Source organism: Sinocyclocheilus anshuiensis, unplaced genomic scaffold (genome assembly GCF_001515605.1).
Source record: "Sinocyclocheilus anshuiensis isolate Anshui unplaced genomic scaffold, SAMN03320099.WGS_v1.1 scaffold1240, whole genome shotgun sequence".
Lineage (NCBI taxonomy): Eukaryota > Metazoa > Chordata > Actinopteri > Cypriniformes > Cyprinidae > Sinocyclocheilus > Sinocyclocheilus anshuiensis.
Window position 1 is genome coordinate 1,493,009 of NW_015542555.1, and position 10,887 is coordinate 1,503,895.

The window sequence follows — 10,887 nt, forward strand, 5'->3', positions numbered from 1 at the left end:
AATAATACAACGTACAATTGCACAAAAGGCTGCAAACGAACAGCGCGCATCTGAAGTGTCTCTGAAGGAAATAATGCATTATTTATCAGCTTTAAGATATCGGCCAAATTTTCTTATCGGGCCGATACCGATAACAGAAAAAATGAGCATTTATCGGCCGATACCGATATGGTGGCCGATATATCCGATATATCTAGTTTTTTCCAATTTTAATTATTTGACTTAACTTGATGAAAAACTATTATTTTTATTATTATTATTATTATTTATTTATTTACTTCATTATAATTATATAATAATTATAATTATTATAGTTTTCTAAACAATCAAACTTAATTTTCATGTAATGATGAAACAGAAAAACAGATTTGCACAACATTTTTTTTACTGCTATTTTTATTAATATTATTATTATTAATTATTATCATATTTTTATAAACTTAATTTTCACCTGCCAATAAAACAGAAAAAAACATAATAATGATAATAATAATAATAATAATAATATGTATTTTTATGTATTATTGTTACTATTAACTTTTATTTTTATTATGTATTATTGTTACTATTAACTTTTATTTTACTATTAACTATTAACTTTTTACAAACTTTAATCTGTTAGTATCATCACTCTGAAAATGTTTTAAAACAAGTAAAAATATTGCTATTTAAGTAAAAATGGCAGATTATTACTGTGTTGTTATTAAACTGAATACATATGGGTAATAATAATAATAATTATTATTATTATTATAACAAAGCAGAAGAAACTGATTTGCATGACCAAAACATTATTAAGAAATTGAAGGTGTTTTTCTTTTTTTTCTTTTTTGGACTTGGTCCAGTAAGAATCCACCTGACAACGGCTCAGAAAGTCCTACGTAGCAACCACTTAGCAATACACTGACAACCCCTTCAAACACCTTAGCAAGTAACTGTTCACCTTTTCTGTTTCACTAAAACCAGCCATATTGCCATGTGGAAACAAGCATTTGTGTCACGCTCCCGCTACTATCATGTGTGGCAATGTGAGAAAAACTACATTTGCGAGCAGCATTAGTGCGTAATTAGAATGACGGGACTGATCTATTTCCACCATTATAGGTGATAAGACCACAGCTTACCTCAGGATACTATATGCTGGCATATTTCTCTTTTTCATTCTCTCTCTTTCTACACAAATCGCAGCTTCGATTGAGTAAACAGCGCTCTGGGGGTAAACACTGACACGAATGGCACAAATTCACGATGTAATCCAGCTCTTGGACAAAAGCATGCCGTTTGAATTAGCTTGACGCCTACATAGCAGCCAGAGCACTGACGCTCACAATGAGGCTTAGCAGCACCCAAACCTCCAAGCTCCTATACTCCTAGCATATTACTCCTTCAAGACCTCAGAAAGCCACAAAAAAAGACAACAAGGCTTCATCCGTGTGAAAATTCGCTTTAGTGTCATGAAAACAGTGCTGTGACATTGGCACACATAACAGGCATTGTAATGCTGAGAAACTAGGCCTGAGTAACAATATATTATTTTAATAGTGGTAACAAACTGAATATCCCATCCCTTCCCCGCAGGTTCTACCCATCTTCAAGTCTGCTGTGTCTCCTCTCCCACCTCCTCTTCTGAAGATAGCCAGTTCCTTGGCCTCCAATGCTTTCCTTCAGCCCTTCGGCTCCTTCTCTAACTCTATTCTGTGGTGTGGATCTGCCTCAGGTCTTCCGGGCTCCAGCTCCGCCTTGGAAAGAGGGTCCCCTGGCTCCACTTCAGTCCTCTGAACCCTAGATTCCACCTCAGCCCTCCAAACCTTTGGCTCCCCCTGGGCTCCACGCTTCCTCGGCTCCACTGGAGTCCATCAGTCTTCGGACTGCACCGGAGTCCCTTGTCCCTCCGGCTCAACCTTGGTCAGTCGTTGACCTGCCTCCACCATGGTCCTCTACTCCTGTGGATATGCCTCGTCCCTCCATCCCACTGGCTCCGCTGGGTTCCTCCTTCCTTATGGCTTTGCCTTGGTCCCTAGTCCCACCGGCTCCGCTCTGGTCTGCCAAGCCCCCATCTCCACCTTGGTCCAGCGAGCCTGCGGTTCTGTTTTGGCCCTCCAGGCCTCTGGTGTCACCCCGGGTCCGTGTCCTCGACTCCGTCTGGGTCTCCACCTCCATCGGCTCTGTCTTCATCTGTCATCCCACTGGTTTCGTTAGCAAATTCTCCACCATTGCTCCTCCCTCCCTCGACTCCACCATGGTCCTTCAACCTGGCTGTATTCTGGGTCCCCACCTGGCTCCTCCAAGGAGACCCAGTAAATTATTTCTAGTAACTTCTAAAATGTAACTTATTTTTTTTTTATCTATTAAAATTTTTTCTTGTATTTTTTCTTCTTTTTTTGCTTATTGTTTTTATCTATTTCAGTATGATATTAATGTATTTACTGAAATGTCTAAAATGTTATTATATTCTTACCTATGAATCACTTTGACTTGCATTGCATTTATGAAAGGTACTATATAATAATAATAATACTGATACTACTACTACTAGTACTGATAATAATAAAAAAGTATTACATTATACAAGTTTTTCAAATAATTATTATTTTAATAATTATTATTTTTAACATCAGTTTGCATCATCACTCTGAAACATTAAAATATATAAGTACAAATATTGCTATTTAAGAAAATAATGCAGCTTATTACTGTGTTGTAATAAAACTGAATACATATGGGTATGTATTTAAGTCTATATATGCACGCACAGAGAACACACAGCATGATTTGAGTTAAAATCACTATAGAAAAGTCAAACAATCTCCCGTGTAGCCGTAACACCAGTATTAGTTTCAGTGGATGAGGACAAAGCCGCAGGACATTTGCAAGTATCCTTCTCAAATGCACCCCCACCCCCGTGCCAGCTAAGCCTGCAAATTGATTGATTGCATGCTCAAAAAGAGAAATGGCAGGATGACAAGGTCAATAAAAGTAACAGGAGTCATACAAGCCAAAATAAAACCATAAACCACAGCCAAGAAGAACAAAAGTCACAAGGGATTCTGTTCATGTGGAAATACCAATGGGCTGATTCCATTATTTAAACCAGTGACTGCTTGTTAATCTTTGCTAAATCTTGAGCACAGTGAGTATATATTTTTAGAATTGTGCTAAATAGCCAACATCTGTATTTGCACATGTGAGTGAGGTCGCAGGAATGTCTTATTCACAGTTAATTAGTCTAAAAAAATAAATACAATTAAAAAAATAAAATACTGATTTAATACTTCAATGTTTGTATTTAATCAGAATATCGTATACTGTATGTCCCCATATCCTGACATATTTTCATGATACTACATGCAACAGTTGAACAATGAGTTGTTGACTCCAGCTGAATGCAGAAAATGTGAGTGTGATTGTGTCCGAATGCATGTTCACATGCATTTGTGTGTGTGTGACTTTGAGATCAAGGAATGGAGAGCCTTATTAAAGGATGCCATCTAACAAGCTAAATCGTTTAATCGCCTGCACAGCAGCTGAAGATTTAGACCCCGTCTGAGCACAGAGCGCCCCAGCTAAAGACCGTTCACACTCACAGTTCTTTCACCACTCTGCTATAGCTCTAGACAGCAATTACTCACACAGATAGGGAGTCAATATTCAGACACACTGCAGTTATTTCTTGGGTACATGCTGCAAGATAGGAAAAGCATTCGCTGAATCTACTGGCACTTGGGGCAAGACATGCAGTCTGGAGTAACGTAAACGCAGCTATGGACTTGTCTTAGATTGCATCCAAATTTCACATACTATCCATCCTAAATAGTACACACTATGTGTGTGAGTTTAGATCTCACAATTCTGAAATGACATCTTGCAATTAAGACTTTTTTTCTTCAAAAATGATGAGTTCATAATACACAAATCGGACACTATATCGTAGTGTGAATTTCGCAGTGCGATACATATGTTAAGATATAAAGTCACACTGCATTAAAAATTCTGAATTGTGTGTTATTGTCAGGTTTCTGGACTGTCTGTGTTGTGTTTTTGCTCCCCACGTGCTTTCCATGACCCAGTTTTCCCTCATGTGCAATTTAATGTTAATTTACATTATTACATTAGATCCAGGTGTTCCTCGTCATCCCATCCTCTAGTCTTGTGTATTTAAAGTGTTTCCTGTTTTGAGTTCTTTGTCTGGTATTGAATGTCTGTGAACGTCATCCTTGTGTTCTGTGTCTCCTGTTGGATAATTAAAGACTCTTGTTTTGGAAAATCTCTACGTCTCCTCGTTTCCTCGATCCCATGCTCCAACGGATCGTGATAGTTATAAACCCACAATTTAGAGGAAAAAAGTGATAAGTGTGGCACAAAACCACAAATCAGAGAAAGAAGTTGAAATTGCGAGATATAAACTCAAGGCAAGGAAGGAAAAAAGTCAGGATTGTGAGTAAATCAAAATTGTGATATTTATAATCTTGGAACTGCAACAAATAAAGATATAATTGAGATAATATCACAATTCCCATATGGAGACAGACTGGCCTCATTAATAATTCATGCAAAAGATATGATGCACAAATATTTGAAACTTAATTCACATGGCAATAAGTCTGCAAGATTTTTTCAAGTAACGTTAACAAATTGCAATTTACAGTGTATGATAAAGATTATCATATCTTTTTTTAACAAATGCAAAACACAATTCACAGATATAACTTTGCACAAGAAGTTTTGAATGTTTAAAATTGAGTTTATTACTGAATCGGCTACATTTGTGCAACATATCTTTTGCATGAATATCAATGAGACCAATCTGGCTCTATATTAGCTTTTTATTTATTTATTTTGTGTTCTGTGGCAGAAACAGGCTTCCATATATTTTCCTGTAAAAACATACTTCCTTTAAACAGAGGTCATGACACACAACACTGGCTGGAGGTTTTCTTTAAGATGTTATGTAAAGTGTATGTCCATTCAACCTTTTTGTCCTTGGCTGTGACACTTATCTGAAGGCTCAAGTGTATGTTTGTTTGTTGTTTAAATGCACCTTTTGAATGATATAAATATGTGCAACAGATCCTACAGATGCATTGTGTGTGCGCCGCCTTTAGACTGCTGTACACATCACTTATTCATAATGCTTTGTCCTACATGTGCTTTTTAAAAAATAATTAACAATAACTAAAAATTCTTATGGATCAGTTCTGAATCACTACGCATCAGTGAATCAATTTTGCTCCATTAACTACAAAAAACAGCAGAATAAGAGCGAGGGGACAAACACTCATCTATTCTCTCAGCTCTTTAACTCTCTGCATCTATCAATCTCCACCTGTCTGACAGTTCTTTTTATTCTGTCCCTGAAGAGGAGACGACCTTGACTCTTATGTCTCCTGGTGTGTGAAGCCAACAGTGAGCCAGTAATTTTCTCAAAATTATTCCGTTTGCACTCTTTCCCCTCTCGACATTTCAGTATATCTCTGTCTCTCCCAATTTCGGAGTGTGTCTCTCTCCAATTTTCATATTCTCAGGATTTTATTACCCGTACAAATTTTTATGAAATGCTCAGTTGTTTTTGTCAGACCCTGGGAATAAGGGCACGGGGACGAGGTAGAGTGCATCTCTTCTGAGTTAATTGTTTCCAGAGCTGTGCTTGCGTCAACTCATTTCTCAGCCTCAGGCACAGATGAGCTCGAGGGGCTTCTGCTTCTTGTTTCTGTTCACCTGTGCGGGATCGGTGGCAGCTCACAGACAGACCTGAGTAATAAATCTGCACTTAATAAAAGTCTATAGGCTCTCATTATAAACCTGCCAGTCACATTTCTGTCAATATTTGCATTAGCAATCAAATTTAATGTTCTTCTTCTTTTCTTATCTTATCTAAGCACACATTGTTATAGGATGTAATAGGTGTACTTTTGTAATTGTAATTTGTCATATTCTACCGCTGAAATATGAAATGAATGCAGTATTTTTTAGATTATATTGTCATATCTGTACAATTATTTTAATGTTGTATTTTGTAACCACCCTACCCTTCCAAACACAGAAAAAAATGCTACTGCTTGTATTTTTTTTCTTTTTTACAATTGAACAAATCGGCTGTTCATAGAGTCAATAGTTATGTTTACATGCACTCATTTTCCTCAATCTGAATGAATCCAGTCTGATTTCATATTCTGAACTTTCGCAATCAGATTCACTTGTTTGTTTGCAGTTCATGTATTCTAAACAAAACCTCAACATAAGCGCAGTTGCCATGTTCAGAACCAGATAAAGTGAATGTTACCGGAGCTGACATATACATCAAAAGAGCTTTTTAAGCAAATATTTAGTAAGTATTCAGTCACCATTTACCAGTTTGTAACACATAAGACTTACATAAACATACACATGTTCATAAGACATAAAAGGTATGAAAACATACACATCACTCCACACGTACAGAAGGTAGGTTTGAATTTGATTGAGAAATTCGTTCCTATTGATCACATTACTTCAGGTCTGCATCACCCTTTCCAATCCTATTGAAATTTTATTCAGATCTACCGAGTGAGGTGTATTTTCAATGCAATTGAGCCATCAATCCCATTACTAATGGATTATTCGGTTGCATGTAAACTTTGCTAATGTTTAAGACTGACAACCATATTCCATTTTTATACCAGGTGTGACTCTCAAATCGTCCTGTATATTTAAAGGGTGACAAGAATGGATCAAATGACGTCTGCATAGACAGGCATCAGGGACAATCCTCTTCTCTAACTCATGAATAATGCATGTAACCACAGAGAAAGAAACCCATATACCTGTAGCAAATAACAAAACTTATCGTCTTCACGGATTTGATTCTTATTCTCAACTGTTTGGCATTTCAAAATACTGGTTCCAACTCTTTCCAAACTCCCCAGCCTCACAATATTTTTAAATTTTTCATAACCTGAGTGGTTTATAGCACTCACATTAGTGACAGGCAGGAATGATATAGCCAGACTTATGTAACGTACTGCACATCAATGATGTGACGACAGCAGGTCTTTTCATACACATATTAACTGAACTTCCTCTCAAAAATCAGCTGTGACTTTATATTTCATGTACTGAGTCTGATTATAATTCAAGTTTCTTTCGTAATCAAACACAACCATACCTACTTTTAAAAACAGTACTTATTATGGAAATAACTTTAAAAGAATAAACTGAATGTAATGTTTTTAGACACTTAACTGTATGTTATAAATAAAAATTTATTATAGTGTAAATTTATATTAAATGCGATTAAGTAAACTTAAGAGTGTTTTTGACCCACTGAAGTAAGTCTTAAGTACATATTTATATGTAATTTAATAATTACTTCTTTTGTCTTTTTAGATTACTTCTTTGATTATATATTTTGTAATTACATATTTGTAACGATGAAGCAGCAATTTAGTACATTTAAATTAATTTACATTCAATTTAATATCAAATAACACACTACAGTTACAATTATAATCAAGTACTTTACATGTGCTTAAGTATGTTAGTCAACACATCAAAATAAGTGTACCTCATTAAAGCATGACAAAAGTTTATTAAAATTTTAAATGTACTTAAATAATAAACTTTTAATTTGATATTACTACAAAGTGCATGAAAGTGTACTCTCTTTAAGTGGCCTTTTACTTCAATAATACTATATTATAATAAATAAGAAATGAATTATATAAAAATATACTTTTAAGATTCAAAGTACACTCCAAGTGCGAATTCAGTACAATAAAGCACACTTCTTTTTCACAAGGGTGTTTATCGTTCCAAATGGGATTGGCAACTGTATTACACTGCTGTGTGAACATAGTTGTTTTTTTAGTGGAATGTGCTACAATAAATGACAACACGTAACAAGTCCAAGCCAAAAAAAATTAGATCGGTTCTTCAAACCAATGACAGTCAGACAATGTGAGCAAGAGCTTTTTCATTTGACATATGTGACATCTAACATCAGCCTGCCATTAGTACTTGACATCGTTTTCCCACCCCATCGCATGTCACACTTACCACGGGCTTTCTGGCTGATGTCCCGGAGAAGCACTTCATAACGGACGGGTTCATCATCCTCATTAAACACCATGTCATCTGCCGTGATGTTGTCCTCGCGCATCTGTGTGTACGGCCCCTCCACGGCAAAGTAGCACGGCCGGTCATCGTTCTTATTATCGCTAAACATGAGCAGGGCGTGTTTGTGCCACCCGAAATGCCGGTGCATCCTGACCACAAACTCGCCCAGCTTCTTGTGCGTGGGGCCGATGTTGGTGATGGATGAGTACAAATTGAAACCTAGTGCTCTCGCTCCACCCGTGATCATCGGAACCTCCCAATGTGTGGTGAAACGGGCCACCGGTGAGGACGAGTAGTCACATCCCGGCCCGATGAAAGCCCAGGGGTTATATGAAAACTTCAGGTCCACGGCCACGAGAGGAGCCACTGAATCCGAACACACTCCTTCCTTGTTTTCGCTGCTGTTGAAAACCAGTTGTAGATGGTAGCCTGGCAGCAGGTTGGGGTCAGAGTTCACCTTGTCCAGGGCCCAGTGCAAGGCAGGGCTGACCCGGGGCCATGCCCAGGGGTACTCAGTGTTGTGTAGAGGCAGGATGACTGCCAGGGTGATGTTCTGTTGAGGTGGATGGGGACTGAGAGACTTAGGCTGGTTTTGAGCGAGGGGCTCCAGTTCAACCACTCCAAATGACACACCGCTCAGCAGAACTAGAAGAGTGAGCCTCAGCGGCCCCATCAGGAACACTTCCATTCTCAAAATAGATGGGAAGGACTAAGACTCTGAAAACATCAAGACAGAGACACACTTGAGACATACTTTCAGCAGAACTGAAAATGTCCTTCATTCACAAAGTTACTTGTGACAGAAATTAAACGAGAAAATTGTGTACAAATAAAAACATCTACAACAATAAGCAGAGGTTCTTCAGTGGAAAAAAAGATTCTTCCGATAATTAAAAGGTTCTTCACGCTAAGAAAAAAAAAATGCTTCTCTTAAAAACGGTTTCATGAAAGGTTCTTTGGGAAACCCATAATGGTTCTTTAATGGCTTTGCTAGGAAAAAAATATACATAGGAGTACACGTATCAAATATAGCCTATGCTGTAGCCTATATATCTGATAACACTTTAGTATACCAATTCTCACTATTAACTAGTTGCTTATTAGCACGCCAATTATTAACATATTGGCTGTTTATTAGTATACATAAAGCACATATTCTGCATGACCATATTCTACATCCCTAACCCTACCCAATTCCTAAACTTAACAACTACCATACTAACTATTAATAAGCAACACATTAGAAGTTTATTGAGGTAAAAGTCGTAGTTAATCGTTTGATAATAGCGACAATTGGACCTCAAAATAAAGTGTGACCATATATTTTTCATAATTGAGTAGACTACGATATGTAATGTTGCATATGACGCGTTCTGGCGTTCAACGACATCTGGACGGAGCGCAAACGAATGAAACTGAACCAGGGGGTCTGGAGACGCGTTACTAACAGTTTAGCTTAACTATTTTCATCTTACACATCTTAAAACGCAAAGCTGAAAAAAAAAAACCCGTTGAACTTCTTAAACGTGACGCAAGTGTATGCTACAGACCAACGGCGTAGTCGACGGGGACGCAAGAGCGCGCTCTCACTTCAACCCTTCAACCTAATATATTACAGCACACTTTTGATATAAAACATAATTTAACAGTCAAGAACAGTAAAAATAGTTCAATTCATATTTTACCACAGATCAGGTCGTCATTTGGTGTCATAATCCCTCTGCAATCCTAGCCTTCCTCCAAAAATTAAAATCAGTGTCTCGTGAATGCGGCGAAAAACTCCTGTTCTCTCAGAGAAAACACGTTGATTTTTACAGCTCAAACCGACTCATCCAACTTACAGGAGCGAAACTTTAGTATCGTGACCCTCTCCACAGAAACCAGCATGATTTCTCAAGCTCTCCTCTTTCTCCGAATGCGCTGAGGAAACGGGATTCGCAAAGAGGAAATCTTTCCCTTTCCTGGTGCGCCTGTGAATTTCTTGGAAAATTTGTTAATGAGTACTGAGGCTTCTTTAGTTAAAAACTGTTGAACATGTCCTCTGCTCCTTGCTCTTGTCCCGACTGGAGAAGATGGGCAAAATCTCAGCGGGTGTAGATTTGATTCAGTATGCGCGCGATGTCACAACAAAAAGTGAAATCAAAGTGAAAAACAAGCTTACATTTGCATCTACAAAACTCGACTTTTTTATTTTACAAAATAAAACGAAAGGTGCGGGTTTAATGTGATTGCACGTCTATGTTTGAAGGCTGTTCTCATCCAATGAGTGTTGTTGGGCCAGTCAAAGCGCCGTGAAGCTCAAGGTGGGAGGAGGAGAGAACTGAGAGAGGGAATGACACACTGTGCTAGTCTAAGTGCAGGCGGGAGAGGAGGAGGAGAAAGAGAGAGATGTAGAAAGAATGTTTACAGCACTGTTGCGCAGCCATGTGGCATCATTACCCCGTCTCTGTCATCAGAACCTCAGATAGATAGATAGATAGATAGATAGATAGAACAATTGCTTGAAAGAGTGATCAATTTATAGACAGAACACTCGATCAAAGAAATGAACAACTGACAGAACAGTCGATTGAAAGAGAATGATCAATACACAGAATGACAAAATGATAGACAGACAGACAGATAGATAGCCAGTCAATCAAAATAACGATCGATTGACAGATAGAACAGTTGAACAAAAGATAGGCTAGAACAATCGAGAGAGCAATCAATAGATAGAATGATAAACTGATATATTGATAGATAGACAGAGCAATTGAAATATAGAACGATCGATAGATCAATCAATCAATAGTT

At 37.6% G+C, this 10,887-nt stretch overlaps 1 protein-coding gene across 1 annotated transcript in view; it reads right to left on the bottom strand.

The window, feature by feature from the left end:
• LOC107694365 (atrial natriuretic peptide receptor 1-like) overlaps window positions 1-10,389 on the bottom strand; it is a 107,827-nt gene extending 97,438 nt beyond the window's left edge. The window contains exons 1-2 of the mRNA XM_016494057.1: window positions 9,777-10,389; window positions 8,032-8,808 (exon numbers count right to left, since the gene is read on the bottom strand). Of these exons, the coding sequence (XP_016349543.1) occupies window positions 8,032-8,779 (748 nt within the window). The 5' untranslated portion in view covers window positions 8,780-8,808; window positions 9,777-10,389. The remainder of the gene's footprint in view (window positions 1-8,031; window positions 8,809-9,776) is intronic.
• Window positions 10,390-10,887: the final 498 nt, after the last annotated feature.